Here is a 24,189-nt window from a genome sequence, read left to right as displayed (position 1 = left end):
TTTTTAACCCTTTCTTACTGATGTGATTTTTAAATGTTTAACTTATTTTTAATTATGGTAAAATATACATGACATAAAATTTACCCTTTTAACCTTTTTAAAGGATACAGTTCAGTGGTATTAAGTACATTCAGATTGTTGTATAACTATAACTACCATTCATCTCCAGAACTTTTTTCATCTTGCAAAACCACATGATTTGCTCTTATATTTTTATTTTAAAAACATTAACATTATTCCAAAGGTCAAAACTATACAAACTGGTATACTTAGAGAAGCGTCATTTCCTTCCTTAACTGTTCCACTCCATTTCCTCCAACTCCTGTAGAAAACCAATTTCATTAGTTTCTGATTTAAGCTTTCTGTGTTTCCTTTTGCGAAAATGGTTTAACATGTATATATTTTCTTATTTCGTCTTCTATTTCATACACATGTAGCATAACATGTACATACTTTTCCATTGGGCTTTTTCACTTTAACAATAGATCTTGAAAATCCATATCATTTACACAGTTCTTACTCATTTCTTTTCCTTACAGTTGTGAAAAACTCCAAGGTATTTATGTGCTATAGTCATTCTCCTACATTTAAATATTTAAGTGGTTTTGAGAATATTTCAATTACAAATAGTGCTGAAATGAATAATTTTGTGCACATATATCTTCTTCTTATTGGAGTAGATCCCCAAAAGTGGGATTGCTGAATCAAAGGATAAATGTATTAGATATGTTATCCTCCATTTTGTATCGCTACCAGCAATGATTGAGGGTGCCTGTTTCCTCATAGACTCAATGACAGCACATATTGAATTTTGCCAAAATGATAGTTGAGATTTCTCCGTGTACTTAAAAACCTTAATTTTTTATTTGTTAAACTTACATGCAGTAAATTTCACTCTTTTTTTAGTGTAATAATCTGAGTTCTGACAAATGCAAAGAGTATGTAACCACTCGAACAATTAAGGAGAGAAACGTTGCACCCTCACAAAAAATCTCCTTGTGTGACCCTTTTGTAGTCAATCCCTTTCCCACCTTCAGTCCCTGATAGCTACTGATCTGTTCACTTTCTAGAATGTCACATAAATGGAATGATATGGCATGTCCAAGTGTTTTTTTTTTTTTGTATTTTTCACATTATGTGTGTCTCTTAACGTTTTAATTTTTTTTCACCTCTCTATATCAAATGAAATCTCTTCAGAACCAGCTCTTTTCCCTTTCATGCCCATCTCTTTGTCTCTCCAGCTTAACGAAATTATTTTCCTCTCTGTGTGTGTATGTCCCATCAGGGTCTAAAAGAATGGTCATATGATATTCCAAAGCATGAAAATAAATCCAAATTACAGGCGATTGATTTTGTTGGTGGTTTTCCTCTTGAATATATTATTTTTCTTCAATAAAATCATTCCAGTTTTACAACTCACTATGATAAACAGAACTGGGACAAATAAATGGAAAGTTCTGCTATGTAGGATATTTGTTATTTTTTAGAAAAGGGATTTGGATATTTAAGACAACCGATTATGACACAAAAACTTTAAAAAGACGTAAGTGCTTTCTTACAACCTTAGTGTGGCATCCACCCCTCAAACAAACTAATGACAAGTAAGAAAAAAAAAAGCATTTGTTGTCTATAATCAAAATTTAACTCCTTGTTGGTGCCTGCCTCATACATCTAAAACATTGCCATGAATAAGCACTTTAGAAAATAACTTTTGACATCTGCTCTGTTCAGCACACGTGGCACCGTCTTAAAAAAAAAAATCTCCTTCAGCAATCTTGCTTTACCTTTCTTGCTTTTTTACCTTTTTTGGATTTGAAACACTTTGGAGGCCAAATGACGGGCTTGGGATTGGTGTCATCAATTATACGGCTGGGCAAAATTTTCTAGAATAGTACATGAAAGAGGTGGGTTTCTTTTTTTGAAATTAATTTAGTTTTTTCTTTATTTTTGGCTAGGCTGAGTCTTTGTGTCTGCCTCTCTGGGCGGGGGTGGTGAAACAGGCGGGGATCTAGGGCGCTTTCTCTGGTTGAGGGGAGCAGGGACTACTCTCTAATTGCGATGCCCGGTTTCTCATTATGGTGGCCTCTCTTGCTCTGGAGCACGGACTCTAGGGCCCGCCGGCTCAGTAGTTGTGGCCTGGGGCTTAGCTGCCCTCGCAGTATGTGGAATATTCCCAGATGGGGTAAAATCAAACCATGTCCCCTGGATTGGCAGGAGGATTCTTAACCACTGGACTACCAGTGAAGTCCGGTCGATTTCAAAGACTTCTAGAAGAAACTGAGGAGAAAAGATCCTGTTTTATCTCCAACACGGAAAAGCCGCAATGCTTCACAACTGCGCAGGCGCGTTTCAAGAGCCTACACCCGCCATCTTTACGTTTAATGAAAGGGGTGGTCCATCACCCTTAGCGGACCAATGTAAAACCTCCAGATTATCGTTTTTGTATTGGCTAACGGAGACCAATTAGAAGTGAGCCGTCTTTTAGCGGGCGTTTGGCAGTACAGCGTCGTGACGTTTTGTGAGGGGACTACCGACAGGGCTGAGCGGGGCCAATGAGAAGGGGAAAGGGGGCTGGTTTGCCTGTTCTCACGCCCAACCAACCCTCAGACCCAGCCCTAGGAAAGTTTCCCTTCTAGGCGGGAGAGAAGGCTAACATGGCAGCGCGTTGGTGGCGTTGGTTTGTCTCTGCAATCATGGCGGTGGCACTGCTGCTCGTTTTCGGGGTTCCCTCAGCCTCTGCCCAGAGAAAGAAGGAGGTGAGGACGCTGTTTCCAGCAACATGGGCTTTTCCGAACGAGAGGGGCTTGAGAGAATCTGTTTTGTTCTTCCCGATCCCTTTCCCCGCCAGTTCTGTGTCTTTGGTGGCTTCATTTCTGCCGTTTTTAGAATTGTGGGGTTCGCAAGAGAAGAAATCGTAACACTTTGTCTTCTGGGATTGTCGAGTCTGAGAGTGGGGCGGAGTAGGTGACAGCCTGGCTTCTGTAGGCCTGTGGATAAACAAAGCTACGAATTTTGACACTTCTTTGATTATGGGTCCCATCAGGTGGTGGAGGAAAGTTCGACTTTAGGTTCAAGGGGTAGAATATCTGACTCTGCTGTCAATAGATGTGACTTCCTTTTAGACGTGTAAGGACTATATATTATGTAGCATTTTCACTTCAGGAATGAGAGGATTAAACAGAAAAGTGGAGCTATGCCAAATTTTTTCATTGTCCAAAAAATTGATTGAAAGCAATTTCAGTTCAGTCACTCAGTCCTGTCCGACTCTTTGTGACCCCGTAGACTGCAGCATGCCAGGCTTCCCTGTCCATCACCAACTCCCGGAGCTTACTCAAACTCATGTTCATAGATTTGGTGATGCCATCCAACCATCTCATCCTTTGTTCTCCCCTTCTCCTCCTGCCTTCAATCTTTCCCAGCATCAGGATCTTTTCCACTGAGTCAGTTCTTCGCATCAGGTGGCAAAAGTATTGGAGTTTCAGCTTTAGCATCAGACCTTCCAATATTCAGGACTTATTTCCTTTAGGATGAATTGGTTGGATCTCCTTACCGTCCAAGGGACTCTCAAGAGTCTTCTACAAAACCACAGTTCAAAAGCATCATTTTTTACATGCTCAGCTTTCTTTATTTACCGGAGTGAAGTTCTTAAGCCATTTTCAACCATTTACCAAATATCAAGCGCGCCAGCCATTATTCTGGGAACTTAGTATACATGAGTGAACAAAACTAAGGTCCCTCCTTGTGGAATTTACTGGCTTTGACAAGTGGAGGAGATACAATGTTCTTTACTCACTGTTAAGCAATCCAAGGTGAGGATTTTTAACATTATTGTTTTGAAACATTTGTGACTTAGAGCTGTTTGCTCTTAAGAGCTTTACAAATTACTAGCAATTGTTTATGCGCTCTAATTTTATAAATGAGGAAACCTAAGGCCTAAGCTTACATGGTTAACCGTTGAAGAACAAAGACTAAGATCTTTGGTTAGTCTTATGCTATTTCCTGTACATTTTGTGCTTCCTTTTGTACACAATACCTGTGTGTGCGTGCCTGCTAAGTTGCTTTAGTCGTGTCCAACTCTTTGTGACCTCATGGACTGTAGCCCACCAGGCTCCTCTGTCCGTGGAATTCTCCAGGCAGGAATACTGGAGTGGGCTGCCATGCACTCCTCCAGGGGATCTTCCCCACCCAGGTTTTGGACCCCTCATCTCACATGCACTTTTAAAATGCCATTTAATCGGCTCAGATGCTTGTCAATTCGAACTGAATTTTAAAAGAATCTGCCTTCTCTGTTGCTGAATATTTGTCCTATGCCATAAAAAAGGTAGCATATTAAAACGAGTTACTTATTAGATTGGCAAAAAGTGAAGTTAAAAATATACAATATACAAAGTGTACAAAATGAGCAAGCTCCTATACTGGAGCTAGAAATCGAGGGGCTTTTTAAGGAGGATTCCAAGCCATTTTTTTATGTGGAAAACAAAATGTAGAGCAATACATAGTTTTATATTCTGGAGACCTTTTATGTTAAAAAAAGACTACAAGTTATGTATACATAGAAAGCTTTGTAAGAATATAGAACAGTGGCTACTCTGGATAGTTGGGATTGTTCATTAGGGGAACACCTACTTTTTACCTTGTATGCTGGTATTGTCTACATTTCTACAACCACCACTTGCCCTTTTTAAGTAAAAAAGTGTAGATTTTTAATAGCCAGTATTTCTACTAATTAAATTATTTATTCGTTTAACCTCCCACTAAACTAGAAGCAGAAGAGCCTAGCAGGGGATAAAATACATTTAAAAGGGATCAGCAATGAATTGTGCACTTTAAAATTGTTAACATGGTAGGTTTTATGTTATGTGAATTTTATCTCAATAAAATTTTTTAAGGAATCAGATTCTAACTCCCCTCTCACCATGCCCACTGTTCAAGACTGTTATTGCTCTTGCAGATTTATTGCCATAACTGTCTAACTGATCATCCTTGAACTCATCCTTCATAGTGTTGCCAGAGATGCTAAGGAGAAAAACTGAAAACCAAAAGGTTAAAAAAATGTATTTTGCAAAGTACAAAAGAACTTATATAATCTGTTTCTTCGCAGACTCATCTCAGTTCAAGCTCCTCCTTATACTGGCTGCAAGTCATGTGGGATCTCAGTTCCCTGACCGGGGATCGAACCTGGGCCCCATGAGTGAAAGCACTGAATCCAAACCTACGGGCTGCCAGGGAATTCCCTGGAAAAGATTGAATGCGCAAAGCATGCAGAAACATTAAAAAATGGTCTTAATAATGCTAGGATGGCAGATAGTTTTCCCTCTTTTCTCAGTTTTCAAAATATTGTGTAAAATTTTAAAGAGCATGTATGTTAATATAATCCAAGTGATCTTTAGCCAGTTACTCTGAGTCTCATTTTCCTTATCAGTAGAATGAGAAAATGCCTATTTATTTTCATATTGTGAAAATTAAAGGAGATAGAGCCTGTAAAGTGCCTAATGTAATATCTGGCATGTAGAAGACATTAGATGAATATTAGAAAATAAAATAATATTGTGTTCCTCTGCAGTATACATTTTTAAAAATTTATTTGGCTGTGTTGGTCTTAGTTGTGGCCTGTGGGATCTCTATTGCGTTATGTGGGATCTTTCATTGAGGCAAATGGACTCTAGTTGTGGGAGCTGGCTCAGTAGTTGCGGCGCATGGGGCCAGTTGCTCCACAGCATGTAGGATCTTAGTTCCCTAATCAGGGATCAAACCCACATCCCCTGCATTGCAAGGTGTATTCTTAATCACTGAACCACCAGGGAAATCCCAATATAAAATATTTTTCAATTGATCTTTTTGTGTCAAGATTTTATGAAGATTATTCAGAAAATAAAATTATCTGCATATTTTGACAAGGCAGGCAATACTGAAAAAACTTCTATATTCTCTGACATTGCTTTGAGAACTGATACATAAAAGTGTCACATGCACAAAATCCCAGCAATTCCTTAGAAAATACCTTATTAGCAAGAACCAAAGGCTCAATAGCATTGCAAAACAAGCAAATTGAGACATCCTCCATAAATAAAACATCTAGTGGAATATTTTAGCCCTATCCAGGAAATATGTAAACCGAGAATGGAGCAGATAGCATTTAAGGATTACAAATACTGTCTTCTCTGTTCACTGCCTTTCTCCTTCAGTCACTATCTGCCAAATATGTTTCCAGATCTGTTCAGTCTCACTCTTAATTTAAGGATAGAATTGGAAATTTATTCCTTAACCAGGAGTTTTTTAAACTAACATTTTTAGACTAGTGGATTATTAGGAAAGCTAAAAAACAGGAATTTTTATGAGTAAACCCTGATGGTCTAGAACACAGATACAATGAAGTAAGTTTTGAGTGAAAAGGAGGTGCATATTAGAGGAATTCAGACCAGTGATGCTTAGCTTTATTCTGAAATTTAAAAGTAATCTTAATGGCAGGATCAGAATTTAAATGATAGTGAATTCTTATATGCTATCTTTGATAAGTGATATTCAGTGATATGAGAATTTGTGATTGTTAAAGCTTAATCTACTTTGCTAGAGCTAATTGAGATATTATGCAAGGAAGTAGAATAAAATTAAACTGTCGTTACTGCAATTTCTTATACTCCTAAAAGTTCATCATACTTGATTATTACTAACAGGATTAGAGGTATTAATTGACTTCCTGTTAGTGGGATTAATTTACACATTTCAAGAGGAGAGAAAGACTTTAAGCTTACTTAACTTTGTTGGTATTATATTTTGAATGTGAATATTATCACTCTTCTTTTTATTTGAGTACTTTAAAGTAATGTACTCCAAGAAGGGGAGAAACAAATCTAATGTTTTTTCATAGTAAACTTTTGTTTTGAATAAATAGATCCAGTGCAAATTTTAAAACTGGATGGATATATTTTCTCAAATGTTTTTTTAAAACAATTAGTAGAAAAAGTATTTGAAATAGAGATGGTTCCAAATCAGTTACTACTTTGAGTTGCTGAGTTCAGTTGATAAATCTCTTACTTCATGTACTATCATCCTTAGAAAGTGAATTTCTTACTAATAACTCTAAAGTATTAACTAGTAAGTAGAAGGACCTGAAGGGCCCAGGTGACATTTTAACTGTTTATGTTTTAAATATATGTGTGTGTGTGTGTGTGTGTGTGTGTGTGTGTGTTTCTTCTTTTTTTTTTTTTTTTTTTTTGCTGTACTGAGTCTTCGTTGCTGCCTGGACTTTTTCTCAAGTTGTGGAGAGTGGGGGATACTCTCTAGTTGTGCTGTGTGGGCTTGTCATTGTGGTGGCTTCACATTACAGAGCACAGGCTCTAGGGTGCACAGGCTTCAGTAGTTGTGGCAAGTGGACTCACTAGTTACAGCTCCTGGACTCTAGAGCACAAGCTCAATAACTGTGGTGCACAGGCTTAGGTGCTTCCTGGCATGTGGGATCTTCCCCGACCAGAGATCAAACCCGTGCCTCCTGCATTGGCAGGATGGATTCTTTACCATTGAGCCACCAGGAAAGCCCCTTAACTGTTTACTTTTGATTATTATGACTTTGAAAGATAAAGGAATATCTAGAGAGTGATTAGTGGGACTTAATGTAGAGGCTATAGGAAAATGAAATTTTTGTTTCTGAGCCATAGCTTTCAGTAACAAAGAAAGGGCTCTTAACGATGGATGAGAGGCACCCCTAAGGAAGAAGTTTCTTCATTACTAGAGATTTACTCCAATGAAGAAAACTTTTAACTCAAATATTAAAAAAAGAGATATTCTTTTATAAAATCAAAAAAGATGAGAGGAGTAGCAAAAGAAGTGTCTAGGAATTATTAAGGCATTATATGTGTTATATTTGAGTTATCTTGACTATATCACATTCTTCAATCATTTCAGAAACATCATGTGGAGGTTTATTTTTAGGAATGGTGTATTTTTTCCTATTGTTTATAACTTAAATTGCTTAATGCTTGTTTAATTTGTGTATATAGTTGCATAAAAATTATATAACATGGGATCCTTGCTCATAAGAATTTTTTTAAAATATAAATTTATACATGTAAATCCATGGCTGATTCATGTCAGTGTATGGCAAAAAAAAAAAGTCATTCCAAAGCAGTAAAGATTGTAAAGAGCAGGAAAAAAATAAACAAAACAAAACAAAACAAAACAAAAAATAAAAAATAAAATATAAATTTATTTATTTTAATTGGAGGCTAATTACTTTACAATATTGTAGTGGTTTTGCCACACATTGACATGAATCTTCCACGGGTGTACATGTGTTTCCCATCCTGAACCCCCCTCCCACCTCCCTCGGGGCATCCCAGTGCACCAGCCCTGAGCACCCTGTCTCATGCATTGAACCTGGACTGGCAATTCATTTCACATACGATAATATACATGTTTCAATGCCATTCTCCCAAATCATCCCACCCTCGCCCTCTCCCACAGAGTCCAAAACACTGTTCTATACATCTGTGTCTCTTTTGCTGTCTCACATGTAGGGTTATCGTTACCATCTTTCTAAATTCCATATGTATGCGTTAGTATACTGTATCACTCTGTATAATAGGCTCCGGTTTCATCCATCTCATTAGAATTGATTCAAATGTATTCTTTTTAATGGCTGAGTAATATTCCACTGTGTATATGTACCACAGCTTTCTTATCCATTTGTCTGCTGATGGACATCTAGGTTGCTTCCATGTCCTGACTATTATAAATAGTGCTACGATGAACATTGGGGTACATGTGTCTCTTTCAATTCTGGTTTCCTTGGTGTGTATTCCCAGCAGTGGGATTGCTGGGTCATATGGCAGTTCTATTTCCAGCTTTTTAAGGAATCTCCACACTGTTCTCCATAGTGGCTGTACCTAGCTTCCATTCCCACCAACAGTGTAAGAGAGTTCCCTTTTCTCCACACCCTACCAGCATTTATTGCTTCTAGACCTTTGGATAGTAGCTATTCTGACTACCTCATTGTGGTTTTGATTTGCATTTCTCTGATAATGAGTGATGTTGAGCATCTTTTCTTGTGTTTGCTAGCCATCTGTATGTCTTCTTTGGAGAAATGTCTGTTTAGTTCTTTGGCCCATTTTTTGATTGGGTCATTTATTTTTCTGAAGTTGGGCTGCAGTAGCTGCTGGTATATTTTTGAGATTAATTCTTTGTCAGTTGCTTCGTTTGCTATTTTCTTCAATTCTGAAGGCTGTCTTTTCACCTTGCTTATAGTTTCCTTTGTTGTGCAAAAGCTTTTAAGTTTATTAGGTCCCATTTGTTTATTTTTGCTTTTATTTCCAATATTCCGGGAGGTGGGTCATAGAGGATCCTGCTGTGATTTATGTCAGAGAGTGTATTGCCTATGTTTTCCTCTAGGAGTTTTATAGTTTCTGGTCTTACGTTTAGATCTTTAATCCATTCTGAGTTTATTTTTGTGTATGGTGTTAGAACGTGTTCTAGTTTCATTCTTTTACGAGTGGTTGACCAGTTTTCCCAGCACCACTTGTTAAACAGATTGTCTTCTCTCCATTGTATATTCTTGCCTCCTTTGTCAAAGGTGTGTGGATTTATCCCTGGGCTTTCTATTTTGTTCCATTGATCTATATTTCTGTCTTTGTGCCAGTACCATACTGTCTTGATGACTTGCTCATAAGAATTAAAATGTGGAACAGCAGTATTGAAACTTTAATGCATACAGAATCACTTTGGGTACATGTTAAAACTCCATATTCTTGGAATCCACCAGAAGCTAAAGAACCGCCCCTCCCCCAGAAAGAAAATGGGAAATCACAGCCTTGATTAAAGACTTAAAGGCATCAGAGATGGTAAGTGATGTACTATCTCAGCCCTTAATGCCAGTTAAAAAAAAGACTAATAGGAACTGAAGTCTTATAGCAGCTTATTACCAGCTGATTGCAATTGTTGCTCCCAGACATTGTGACTGCAGCTAAATCCATTACACAGTCTGATGACAGGTGGTATACAGTCTTAGACATCACTAACACCTTCTTGTGCCATCTTACTGACATGTGAGGATCAAGCTCCATTCATATTCAGGTAGCAAGTCCTCCTATATATGTTTATAGTCTCCCCTGGGAATACCAAAGCTCTCCTGCCATTTGCTACTAGCTGGTGAGTCAGGGTTTAGCATAACTTCCTCTCCCCTGTCATGTTTATTTATTTATTTATTTTTCCCTTCCATGTTTAAAGCATTCACTATATGGATGATGCCTTGTTGGCAAATAAAAGCCTCAGTGTCAATGATTAATGATGGTGCTGTCTTACCACAGAGGTAGCCAGGAGCAGTAACTGATAAACCCAACAAAATTCAGAGGCCTGCTCACCAAGCAGTTTCTTAGAACTAAGTGAATGGATTTGTAACACTCAATTCCTATTGGGTTCATGGAAAAACATCTGTGTTTTTGGCCCACCAAACCACAGGAAACTCAGCACGTTACAGACGTATGTCTTACTCAGGCATGCTGCTAAGTCTTTTATATCAGCTAACCTACTAATCAGCATCCTTTGAGTGGGGCTTATGTAGATCTACTGAATCAGATTTACTGGAGGATGAAACCTAGAAGTCTGCACTTTTAATAGGCTCCTTTACACTAGGCACACTTTGAGAAACACAGGCCTAGGAAGTTTATTATCTGTCCTGCTAAGGGCTTGCTCCAGGAAGTTTTTACTTACTTTTATTACCAAATCTTTCTTTTATGTTGTGTTCTGATCAGCAATTAATAAAAATATTTTTGAATACATAATAAAATTATAAAAGCTTGAGCTGAGCTGTTAAAATCCTTTTCAGTTTAGAACAATGTTTCTCAATGAGGGAGTGGAGAATTTTACTTCCCAAGGATTACCTGGCAATGTCTAGAGACATTTTTGGTTGGTGGCAGCTGGTAAAATGGTATAGGCATCTAACAGGTAGAGGTCAGGAATGCTGCTTAATAAGCAATGTGCCAGACAGCTCCCCACAACAAAGAATTACCTGGTCCAACATGTTAGTAATGCTGCTATTGCTTGATTTAGAATGATCTGTTTGAATCCTAGCTTTGTGTCTTACTAACTGTGACACTTTGTTCAAGTTACTTAACCTCTCTGATCTTGTTTACTCAACATTTAAATGAAATAAAAATAGAGTATTTAACCTCACTGTGTTGTTGTAAGGATTTGTGACCCCATGGACTGTAGCCCGCCAGGCTCCTCCGTCCATGGAATTCACCAGGCAAGAATACTGGAGTGGTGGGTAGCCATTCCCTTCTCCAGGGGATCTTCCCAACCCAGGGATGGAATCTGGGTCTCCTGCATTGCAGGCAGATTCTTTACTTGTCTGAGCCACCAGGGAAGCCTCCCATTGAATTGAATATTCATTCTGTAAGGAGAGAAGTTGCTGCCTGACACATACATGGAAGGCATTCTAAATAGTAGCTTCTATTTTCTCAATAAAACCCATTCAAGATAGGCTTACCTTATGACATATTATATTTTTAAAGGTTAGATCATTGTGAATAAGGATTATAACTTTTAATTATCATGCTCCAAGCTATCTTTATGTGCTTTTTTGTAAAAGTTTAAAACTAGTTCATATTTTGTTGTGATCTGTCTTCAGTTCATTTTTCAAAAATGGACTCAGATCTGTACATCTGTGTCTCTTTTTCTGTTTTGCATATAGGGTTCTCATTACCATCTTTCTAAATTCCATATATATGTGTTAGTATGCTGTAATGTTCTTTATCTTTCTGGCTTACTTCACTCTGTATAATGGGCTCCAGTTTCATCCATCTCATTAGAACTGATTCAAATGAATTCTTTTTAATGGCTGAGTAATATTCCATGGTGTATATGTACCACAGTTTCCTTATCCATTCGTCTGCTGATGGGCATCTAGGTTGCTTCCATGTCCTGGCTATTATAAACAGTGCTGCGATGAACATTGGGGTGCACTTTTGGACTCTGTGGGAGAAGGCGAGGGTGGGATGTTTCGAGAGAACAGCATCGAAACATGTATATTATCTATAGTGAAACAGATCACCAGCCCAGGTTGGATGCATGAGACAAGTGCTTGGGCCTGGTGCACTGGGAAGACCCAGAGGGATTGGGTAGAGAGGGAGGTGGGAGGGAGGATCCGGATGGGGAATACATGTAAATCCATGGCTGATTCATGTCAATGTATGGCAAAAACCACTACAATATTGTAAAGTAATTAGCCTCTAACTAATAAAAATAAATGAAAAAAAAATGAACTCAGAAAGTAATTAATTGCCTCTGTATCAAGCAGTGCTTTGAGGTGATAATCCCATTTTGTTGTTGTTGTTGTTCAGTCGATGAGTTATGTCTGACTCTTTGGGAACCCACGGACTGCAACATGCCAGGCTCCTCTGTCCTCCACTATCCCCCGGAGTTTGCTCAAATTAATGTCTATTGAGTTGGTGATGCTATCTAACCATCTTATTCTCTGTTGCCCTCTTTTCCTTTTGACTTCAGTCTTTCCCAGCATCAGGGTTTCTTCCAGTGAGTCAGCTCTTTGCATCAGTTGGCAAAAGTATTGGAGTTTCAGCTTTGGCACCAGTCCTTCCAATGAATATTCAGGACTGATTTCCTTTAGGATTGACTGGTTTGATCTCCTTGCAGTCCAAGGGACTCTCAAGAGTCTTCTCCAGCACCACAGTTCAAAAGCATCAATTCTTTGGCACTCAGCCTTCTTTACAGACCAACTCTCACAACCATACACGACTACTGGAAAAAAACCATAGCTTTGACCAGATGGACCTTTGTTGGCAAAGTGATGTCTCTGCTTCTTAATACAGTCTAGGTTTTTCGTAACCTTTTTTCTAGGGAGCAAGCATCTTTTAATTTCATGGTGGCAGTCACCATCTGCAGTGATTTGAGAGCCAAAGAAAATAAAATCTGTCACTGCCTCCACTTTTCCCTTTCTATTTGCCATGAAGTGATGGGACCAGTTGCCATGATCTTATTTTTTTAATGTTGAGTTTCAATCCAGCTTTTTCACTCTTCTTTTACCCTCATCAAGAGGCTCTTTAGTTCTTCTTTGCTTTCTGCCATTAGGGTGGTATCATCTGCATATCTGAGGTTGTTGACATTTCTTCTGGCAGTCTTGATTACAGCTTGTGATTAATCTAGTCCAGCATTTGGCATGATGTACTCTGCATATAAGTTAAATAAGCAGGGTGACAATATACAGCCTTGACAAACTCCTTTTTCAATTTTGAAATAGTCAGTTTTTCCATGTCTGGTTCTAACTGTTGCTTCTTGACTGGCATACAGGTTTCTCAGGAGACAGGTAAGGTGGTCTGGTATTCCTATCTCTTGAAGAATTTTCCACAGTTTGTTAGATATGATCCATACAGTCAAAGGCTTTAGTGTAGTCGGTGAAGCAGAACTAGATGTTTTTTCTGGAATTTCTTTGCTTTCTCTATGATCCAACGAATGTTGGCAATTTGATCTCTGGTTCCTCTGCCTTTTTTAAACCTAACTTATACATCTGGAAGTTCTCAGTTCACCTCCTGTTGAAGCCTAGCTTGAATGATTTTGAGTATTACCTTGCTAGCATGTGAAATGAGTACAATTGTATGCTAGTTGGAACATCCTTTGGCATTGTCCTTCTTTGGGATTAGAATGAAAACTGACCTTTTCTAGTCCTGTGGCCACTGCTGAGTTTCCCAAATTTGCTGACATATTGAGTGCAGCACTTTGACAGGATCATCTTTTAGGATTTGAAATAGCTCAGCTGGAATTCCATCACCTCCACTAGCTTTGTTTGTACTAATGCTTCCTAAGGCCCACTTGACTTCACACTCCAGGTTATCCATCTCTAGGTGAGTGACCACACCATCGTGGTTATCTGGGTCATTAAGACCTTTCTTATGTAGTTCTTCAGAGTTTTAAAGTGTTTGTAATTCCTTTGAACTAATCTCTTCTACTTGGTAAGTTACTTAGGGATTGTAAAGCCAGATATCTGGTCTCTCCAGTCTGTTAATAAACAGAAAGAGGAATATCACAAAATTTTACACAGACCTATTTGAGACTTTGTTTAAGAAGACTCCACCTGTTTATCGCTAATTCAAAGCACATTTTTTTTATTGGAATGGTCATGTATTTATATGACTAAATAGAGATAGACAGACTATATGAAACTATATCTGCTGTTGCTTTACTTTTTCTTTTCTAAAATAGCTCCAAATAGCCAAATTATGTTTCAATTTGCTGGTAACTGTCAAATTTAATTTGAAATATAAAGAAATTGATGACTGCTTTAGAATATTGAATGTGTATTTTTAAACTGTGAACTAATATTGTTCTCTCAGCTAAGAGTATCATTAATTCTGTATCAAATAACAATTCATTTGTTTTGAAAAACTGAGTTTAATCTATGCAGCCTTATTTTAAATCAAATATCCTGTTCTTGACAATTTTTCATAACTAATTCTATTGTTGAACTAGACTCCACTTGTTCCTTATCCTGTCTGCCTTCTGTTTCACTCTCTTCCACTGTCTTTACCACCAACCTGTTTACTTTTTTAAAAAAATTGAAGTATAGTCGATTTACAATGTTGTGTTACTTTTAGGTGTACAGCACAGTGATTCAGTTATATATATATATATAGTATTCCTTTTCAGATTATTTTCCCTTGTAGGTTATTTTTTTTTCATTATCTAAATAAGCAGTGTAATTTATTTCCAAGTCACTTGCCTTGTGACTTATCTTTTTTTTTCATTTATTTTTATTAGTTGGAGGCTAATTACTTCACAACATTGCAGTGGGTTTTGTCATACATTGACATGAATCAGCCATGGAGTTACATGTATTCCCCATCCCGATCCCCCCTCCCACCTCCCTCTCCACCCTATTCCTCTGGGTCTTCCCAGTGCACCAGGCCGGAGCACTTGTCTCATGCATCCCACCTGGGCTGGTGATCTGTTTCACTACAGATAATATTCATGCTGTTCTCTCGAAACATCCCTCCCTCGCCTTCTCCCACAGAGTCCAAAAGTCTGTTCTGTACATCTGTGTCTCTTTTTCTGTTTTGCATATAGGGTTTCCCTTGTAGGTTATTACAAAATATTGAGGATAGTTCCTTGTGCTACAGAGTAGGTCCTTGTTGGTTATCTATTTTATACTATGTGTATGTTAATCTCAAATTCCTAATTTATCCCTCCCTCACAGCCTGTTTCCTTAGTATCATTCATTGTTCCACAAGTCTTGTTAATTATTTGTTATACCAGTCTTTTCTCTGTGGGCTTGTTAAAGACTATATTCATTTTTCCCCATGTGACATATTCATTTTGTGACTCCTACTGGAATTATCTTTTATCTGCTAAAAAACTATTTTCATTAAAATTTATTTATTTATTTTTTACTGTACTGGGTCTTCTCAAGTTGTCACAAGTGGGGACTACTCTCTCGTTGTGGTATACATTGCAGTGACTTCTCTTGTGGAGCATGAACTCTAGGCTGCACAGTTTTCACTAGTTGTGGTACATGGGTTTGCCCCATGGCATATGGAATCTTCCTGGACCAGGGGTCAAATCGAACATGTATCCCCTGCATTGCAGGCAAATTTTTAACCACTGGACCATCAGGGAAGTCCCAGCTGCAAAACTATCTTTCTGTGCTATCTTTCTCTATTGTTGATAAAAGTGTACTCATGAAATAAATATTTTTTTCAGTATTGGTTGAATTCAGACATGCTTTATTTTTTTTTAACAACTTAATTTTTTATTTCCCAAAATGTCATGAATAGATTCCTAATCCAGTAATTATAGACATAAATTATCGTTTTTTTTTTCATTTATTTTTATTAGTTGGAGGCTAATTACTTTACAGTATTGTAGTGGTTTTTGTCATACATTGACATGAATCAGCCATGGATTTACATGTACTCCCCATCCCGATCCCCCCTCCCACCTCCCTCTCCATCCGATTCCTCTGGGTCTTCCCGGTGCACCATACGATAACCCTATATGCAAAACAGAAAAAGAGACACAGATGTACAGAACAGACATGCTTTAAAGGTCAGTCAGTTCAGTTGCTCAGTCATGTGAGCAGTTGTGACCCCGATTCTTTGTCACCCCATGGACTGCAGCACACCAGGCTTCGCTGTCCATCACCAGCTCCTGGAGCTTTCTCAAACTCATGTCCATCAAGTCAGTGATGCCATCCAACCATCTCATTCTCTGTCATCCCCTTCTCCTCCTGGCTTCAATATTTCCCAGCATCAGGGTCTTTTCCCCATGAGTCAGTTCTCCGCATTGGGTGGCCAAAGCATTGGAGCTTCAGCTTCAGCCTCCGTCCTTCCAGTGAATATTCAGGACTGATTTACTTTAGCATTGACTGGTTTGATTTCCTTGCAGCCCAAGGGACTCTCAAGAGTCTTCTCCAACCACAGTTCAAAACCATCAGTTCTTCAGTGCTCAGCTTTCTTTATGGTCTAACTCTCACATCCATACATGACAACTCAAAAAACCATAGCTTTGACTAGATGGACCTCTGTCAGCACAGTAATGTCTCTGCTTTTTAATATACTGAAGAGACTTAGCATGCATACAGTGACGTCTGTCTTTCAAAGAGTGCTGTTTCTCTATTAGATTCCTGATCTACTTTCAGAGTGAAAAGGCACATCCTAACATCTGTTCCTTGATGATTGAGTTTAATGGGAAGGAATTGTTTTTACAGTGTGAATGCCAGTGCCCTCGCCAAAGTTTAGTGTAAATAATGGGAAATGTAATTGGTCAGATGCTTCTGAATAGTGAACCACTCCACAATTTACCAACCATTAACAAACATACCCCTGTCTTGTAAAGAAGAACAAAACCATGAATTAGCATTAACCCTGCACTGAGATTCTTGTCTTCTGCACTTCTTTTTTATCTTTTCCCTTCTTACTACTTTTGCAAAGTTTGAACATAAAGGTAGAGGTGAGAGGAATGATAAATGAATATGATTGCATTTATTTCCAACTGAAATTCTCATTGACTAACCATGCTTTTTCTCCATTGCCTCATGATGACTGACAAGCAAAATTTAGCTCTTTCTTTGTATAGACATACATTTTCATTTCTCTGAGATGTATGTTTGGGAATGCAGTTGCTGGATTATATGGTTAGTTCCCTGATAGCTCAGTTGGTAAGGAATCCACCTGCAATGCAGGAGACCCTGGTTTGATTCTGGGGTGGGGAAGATCCTCTGGAGAAGGGATAGTCTACCCACTCCAGTATTCTTGGGCTTCCCTTGTGGCTCAGCTGGTAAAGAATCCAACTGCAATGCAGGAGACCTGGGTTTGATCCCTGGGTTGGGATGATCCCTTGGAGAAGGAAATGGCTACCCACTCCAGTATTCTGGCCTGGAGAAATCCATGGATTGTATAGTCCATGGGGTCGCAAAGAATCAGACATGACTGAGCAACTTTCACTTTCACAAGTCACTTGCTTACTTTTTTAAAGAAACTGCCAAACTCTTTTTCAAAGACTGTACCATGGTATATTCCTACCACCAATGTAGAATAGAGAGCCAGTTTCTCTACATCCTTGCCAGCATTTGGTATTGTGGCTATATTTTATTTTAGTAACAGATGTGTATTGGTGGCTCATTGTGCCCTTAATTTGCATTTCAGTAATGACTGATGTTGAACATCTTTTTGTGTGTTTATTTGTCATCTGTAGATCATCTTTGATCTAGGTGTCTCTTGATGTCTTGCCTATTCTGTTTGTTTTTCTGAATTTTGATGGTGTTAAAATATATTCAAACTACTAATCTGTTTTAGGTGTGTAGTTTCAAAATATTTTCTCTCACTCTATAGCTTGTCTTCATATCCTCCTTACAGGGTCTTTCACAGAGCAAAAGTTTTTAAGTTTGATGAGGTCCAGTTTATCTTTTTTTTTTTTCTTTTTTGAATCATGCTTTTGTTGTCAAGTCTAAGAGCTCTTTGCATACACATTGATCCTGAATATTTTCTCCTAATTTTTAATAATTTTCATTTTTACATTTAATTTTGTGATCCATTTTTAAATTAATTTTTGTATAAGGTGTGAAGTTCAGTTTGAGGTTCTTATTTTTGACTATGGATATCCAGTTGTTTCAGTACCGTTTATTGAAAAGGCTGAGTTAATTTTGCACCTTTGGCTATAATTGTGTAGGTCTATTTCAAGGTCTTATTTCTGTTCCATTGATCTATGTATCTATCCTTTTATCAGTATAACCCTGCCTTGCTTACTGAAGCTGTATAATAAGCTTTAAAATTAGATAGAGTAGCTCTTCCCACTTTCTTTGGAATCATTGGCCAATGAAAATTTTTATGATTTTTATCTTATTTTATTTATTAGGAAATAGTAAGTCATGCACATAAAAATGTAGTATATGCTTAAATCTCATCATGAAATAATATAATTTTAAGAATAATTATCATCATCAGGCCCAAGTACCAATTTTAATTTTTAGTTCTCTTATATTTTTTGTGTACCTCTGCTTATTAGTCTTGGTTTTCAGTTGCCTAGTTAAAAGAAACTTTAAATTCCAAGTTGAGAGTATTAATGGCATGCTTTCTTTATCTTTTTTTTTTTTTAGATGGTGTTGTCTGAAAAGGTTAGTCAGCTGATGGAATGGACCAATAAAAGGCCTGTAATAAGAATGAATGGAGACAAGTTCCGTCGCCTTGTTAAAGCCCCACCGAGAAACTACTCCGTTATTGTCATGTTCACTGCTCTCCAACTTCATAGACAATGTGTCGTGTGCAAGTATGAACTTTCAACTACACTTTAAAAATTAAATAACTCAAAAGATTTTAACCATTTTTCAATCTCAGAAGAATGAGATTAGTTCAGTGGGTACATAAACAATTAATGTGTATACTTTCTTAGCATGTCTGTAGTAACACATAATGTGCTGTGCTTAGTTGCTAAGCCATGTCCAACTCTTTGTGACCCCATGAATTGCAGCTCACCAGGCTTCCCTGTCCATGGGGATTCTCCAGGCAAGAATACTGGAGTGGGTTGCCATCCCCTTCTCACTAACATATAATAGTATTACTCTTTTATAGTCTTTTTTTAAAGGTTTTGTTTATTTATTTATTTTGGCTGCAGTGGGTCTTCATTGTAGCTCAGCAGCTTTTCTCTATTTGTGGTGTGCAGGCTTGGTAGCCCTGAAGCCTGTAGCATCTTAGTTCCTTGACCAGGGGTCGAACCTGCATCCCCTGCATTGGAAGGGAGATTCTCAAGCACTGGACCACCAGGGAAGTCCCTAGTCTTTGTCCATATTAGTGGGGGAGGGACAAAAAGCAAGGATAAAGTATGATGGTAACCATCATAGAAATAACAGAAAATCTAAAAATAAAAAATTGATATCAAGTTATATAAATGCATGTCAATAGCATTGATGTAGTACTTATGTGCTCTTGTTTTATGACAACAGTCCCAGAAGTTATGTAAAACAAATATTCTTTCATTTTTGGAAGAAACAGTTTCCAGTGTTTTAAATGGTATAGCAAAAGCTAGAGATATTTATTAATGCAATAATGGTGACTATATCCAAAATTTGGAATTACAGGAGAACTTTTTTAGAAAACAAAGATTCATGATGTAGAGGTATTTCTTTTTTTCTAGATTATTTTGTAGTAATTTTAAACCTTAGAAATGGAGATTAATCTCACTTAAACTTTCATCAAACAATGCTTGTTTAATTTGATTTTATTATTTATGAATGCTTTTAGGAAAAAAGGTATTTCTTTAAACAAAAACATTATAGATAATTAAAAATAGTGGATACTAAAAAATAAAATAGCTTTTGCTTTTTGTTATTCATTTACTTATATTTTTAAATCATATATGTGGTCTGGGAAATCACTTTAAATGAAATGATACAGCTACCTTGTGAAAAACTAGTAAAATCTTGGGAGGTTTTCCAAGTTCTGATAGCCTGAGCCCATGTGAAGGAACAGACAGCCTTCTTTCAAAATGGTGTGTTATGCTTCCCCAAGCCTTTATAACTCTTCTTAAAGATTTCCTCCCCAGAGGTAGGAGATAGGCCAGGTATTTGGTCCCAGAGTGCTGTTCTTCTTTTTCAGGGATGGGATTATGCTGATATAAATTAAAAGTAGGTAGAAGAAGGAAAAAGAATAGTAAGCGTTAACTATGAATAAACTTAAATTCTACAGTTACTCATAATTCAGTCAGTTTACTCACTGACAATCATGAGTATACAAAAATGTCAGAAAACAAAGTCCTTCATAATTATGCATTAAATGCAAATTAATGGAATTCTTAATGTTTTAATAGTATATTTTTACAAAACCAAATTTTAAATTAGCTCACATTTTCCTAAACTCATTCAAATAATTAGAATTAAGCCACAGTAATTTGTATAATACTATGTAGTTGGTGCTCTTGGGATGAGAAGTATAAGAGTGCTTGGTCCCAGAGTGCTGTTCACTCTTATCTGGCTAGGGAAATGAGTTCCACATATGAAAATTTATCTGTCAGTATGACACAGTTTATGATTAAGTACTAAATGAATTGTGTACATAATAAATGCTACGGAATTTCAGGAAGGACATATAACAGGAATGGTTAGGTTTGGCCTAATAGAGAAGGTAGGACTTGTACTAGGGCTAGACAGATGGATCAGATTTACATGGCGGTAGGATATTCTGTTTAGAAGCAATGATGTGTGGAAAGGTACAAAGATAGGAGTAAAGTGCTGGAATTAAGAGATCCTGTTTGAGATTGAGTAATACCAACCTAGATAGCATATTAGAAGGCAGAGACACTACTTTGCTAACAAAGGTCTGTCTAGTCAAGGCTGTGGTTTTTCCAGTAGTCATGTATGGATGTGAGAGTTGGACCATAAAAAAGCTGATACCAAAGAATTGATGCTTTTGAACTGTGGTGTTGGAGAAGACTCTTGAGAGTCCTTTGGACTGCAAGGAGATCAAACCAGTCCATCCTAAAGGAAATCAGTCCTGAATATTCATTGAAAGGACAGATGCTGAAGCTGAAGCTCCAATACCTTGGCCACCTGATGCAAAGAACTGACTCATTTGAAAAGACCCTGATGCTGGGAAAGATTGAAGGTGGGAGGAGAAGGGGACAACAGAGGGTGAGATGGTTGGATGGCATCACCGACTCAATGGACGTGAGTTTGAGTAAACTCTGGGAGTTGTTGATGGACAGGGAGGCCTGGCGTGCTGCAGTCCATGGGGCTGCAAAGAGTTGGACATGATTGAGCGACTGAACTGACTGAAGGTTGTGTAAAAGCTAGATGCATTATTTGGAAATAGATGATAAAGGACCTTGAATAACCATTGAAAGAGCTTGGAGATTGTGTTCTGAAGGTAATAAAAAAGCAACAATGGTTTCTGAGAAGAGGAAGAGTATCAAGAAAGTGGTTATTTAGAAAGATTGATGTATATTGCAATGTTCAAGGATTGGAGGAGGAGAAAGTAGAGTTAAGAATTTTAATATCCAAATGTCAGATATTAAAGATCTAACTTTAGGTGACAGCAATGAAAATAAATGTGGAGGGATAGAATTAAAAGATAATCACATCCTGGAGAAGGAAATGGCTACACACTCTGGTATCTTGCCTGGGAAATCTCATGGACAGAGGAGCCTGGCAGGCTACAGTCCGTGGAGTCGCAAAGAGTCGGACATGACTTAGCGACTAAAACAACAAACAACAATTGGAAACTGTAGAATAAACTTTAAGGTTTACTTCACAATCATGTAAATTCCATTTTGAGGGGGAAAGCTATTTTCTTGTCTATTAGAATTCAGTGAAAATATTTTTTCTTATACTGTTACTCATCTTTTCACTTAATTTAATATTATGATTCCTATTTATGAAGTGAAAATGTATGCTACTATTAAATTCAAATTTAAGATAAACCAAAAAAAGATGATCACAGATGAGAAAATGTCAGATCTTAGAACTAAAAGCATATGGAAAATCAGGGAAAAGTAAAATATGGCTTGAGCTTTCAACTAATCTCAATTCTTTGTCTTTGAACTCTTAGAAGTAATTTAGCCTATTAAAAATTGTAGCTAGATTTTTTTTCCAGTGAATTTAGAAGGAGCTTTTTGATAAGAAACAGGCACAAAGTATGAAGCAGAGTCGGATAATCACTACTTCTTGTTGAAATCCCCAACTCTTGATATAAGATTTCTCTTATGCCAAAACAGTGGCTGTTTTCCAAGATTTGTCCTAACCCTATCAACAGAGCCTGACTTGCATTAGATTGCTTTTAAAAATGTTTTATATGTTATCTTTACCAATCCAATTGCATCCAGGCAAGCCGATGAAGAATTCCAGATCCTTGCAAACTCCTGGCGATATTCCAGTGCATTTACCAACAGGATATTTTTTGCTATGGTGGATTTTGATGAAGGCTCTGATGTATTTCAGATGGTAAGCTATTTGGTTATTCTGTTAAATAGAAATAGGTAAACTATATATAATGTGGAATACCTCTTTTTCAATGGCTGCAAGAAGTTAAATAGGACCTGTCTTATGTAAGATCTAGAGTAGTTAGTGAAATAAAAGCTGAACTTAAGCTAAATGTGACATATGCTGGTCAATACTAACTTATTAGAATGTGGAAATTGGGTAGAAATCATGTAAACTTTTGTATATTTTTTGGTGGTAAAATATAATTTAAAAAGTACCACTTTGTTTTTAAGTGAACAATTTATCAAGTAACTTTAATTCAGAACAAGAATCCCACTATTGTGTAATACTGTAGTTCTTGGTAAGAGCTAGGTACCTGTTTTTAACCTCTTGCTGCTTGTCTTAGTGGAAAAGCTCCTTCTTGTTCAACACTTAGCTTTTTCCTGTGCCCTGTATCCCATACCTACTGGCTGTACCAATCATGACCTCTCTTACCTGTTTTTTTTTTTAATTAAAACTATTCTTTGAGGAGCTTAAGGTTCACAGCAAAAATGAGAGGTAGATACAAAGGTTTCCTGTTATGTCTTATGCCTCTGCACATGAATAGCCTCTCCATTATCAACATCCCCCACCAGAGTGGTATGTTTGTTACAGTTGGTGAACCTCCATTAATACATCATAATCACCCAATGTGCATAGTTTATATTGTAGTTGACACTTGGTCTTGTACATTCTGCTGATTTGGACAAATATATAGTGAGATGTATCCATCAATATGTATTCATAAACAGTATTTTCACTGCCCTAAAATTCTCTATACTCTACTAATTCCTCCCTCCACACTAACCCTTGGTAATCACTGATCTTTTTGCTGTCTCCACAGTTTTGCCTTTTCCAGAATGTCATATACTTGGAATCATACAGTATGTAGACTTTTCAGATTGACTTCTTTCACTTAGTAATATGAATGTAAAGTTCCTCCATGTCTTTTCATGGCTTGATAGCTCATTTCTTTTAAGAGCTGAATAATTTCCCATTGTCTGGATATACCAGATTTTGTGTATTCATTCATGTACTGAAGAAATCTTGGTTACTTCCAAGTTTTAGCAGTTATGAATAAAACTGTTACAAACACCTGTATGCAGGTTTTTACGCAGACACAAGTTTTAACTCCTTTGCATAAATACCGAGGAGCACAATTGCTGGAATCATATAGTATGTTAAGGGCTTCCCTTGTAGCTCAGTCAGTAAAGAATCTGCCTGCAGTGCAGGAGACCTGAGTTCGATTCCTGGGTTGGGAAGATCCCCTGGAGAAGGAAATGGCAACCCACTCTGCTATTCTTGCCTGGAGAATCCCATGGACAGAGGAGCCTGGCAGGTTACATACAATCTATGGGGTCACAAGAGTCAGATACGACTGAGCAACTAAGCACAGCACACACATAGTAGGTTAAGTTTTGTAAGAAACTTCCAGACCATCTTCCAAATTGGCTGTACCATTTTGCATTCCCAAGAGCTGTGAACAAACGTTCCTCTTGCTCCACTTCCTCATTAGCACTTGGTGTTATCAGTGTTCTGCATTTTGACCATTCTAATTCCCAGGTAGCTCAGTGGTAAAGAGTTAACCTGCCAATGCAGAAAACATGGGTTTGATTCTTTTATCGGGAAGATCCCCTGAAGAAGGGAATGCAACCTATTCTAGTATTCTTCCCTGGGAAATCCCAGGGACAGAGGAGCCAGACAGGCTGCAGTCCATGGGATTGCAAAGTCAGACACGACTTAGC

At 37.6% G+C, this 24,189-nt stretch overlaps 1 protein-coding gene across 1 annotated transcript in view; it reads left to right on the top strand.

Annotated features, from left to right (window-relative positions):
- The first annotated feature begins 2,606 nt into the window (after positions 1 to 2,606).
- MAGT1 (magnesium transporter 1) overlaps positions 2,607 to 24,189 on the top strand; it is a 49,364-nt gene continuing 27,781 nt past the window's right edge. Inside the window, exons 1-3 of the mRNA XM_020881900.2 lie at positions 2,607 to 2,756; positions 18,593 to 18,762; positions 22,309 to 22,426. Of these exons, the coding sequence (XP_020737559.1) occupies positions 2,655 to 2,756; positions 18,593 to 18,762; positions 22,309 to 22,426 (390 nt within the window). The 5' untranslated portion in view covers positions 2,607 to 2,654. The remainder of the gene's footprint in view (positions 2,757 to 18,592; positions 18,763 to 22,308; positions 22,427 to 24,189) is intronic.

Source organism: Odocoileus virginianus, chromosome X, assembly GCF_023699985.2.
Source record: "Odocoileus virginianus isolate 20LAN1187 ecotype Illinois chromosome X, Ovbor_1.2, whole genome shotgun sequence".
In the NCBI taxonomy this organism is placed as follows: domain Eukaryota; kingdom Metazoa; phylum Chordata; class Mammalia; order Artiodactyla; family Cervidae; genus Odocoileus; species Odocoileus virginianus.
This window is presented reverse-complemented; position numbering and strand designations above follow the sequence as displayed.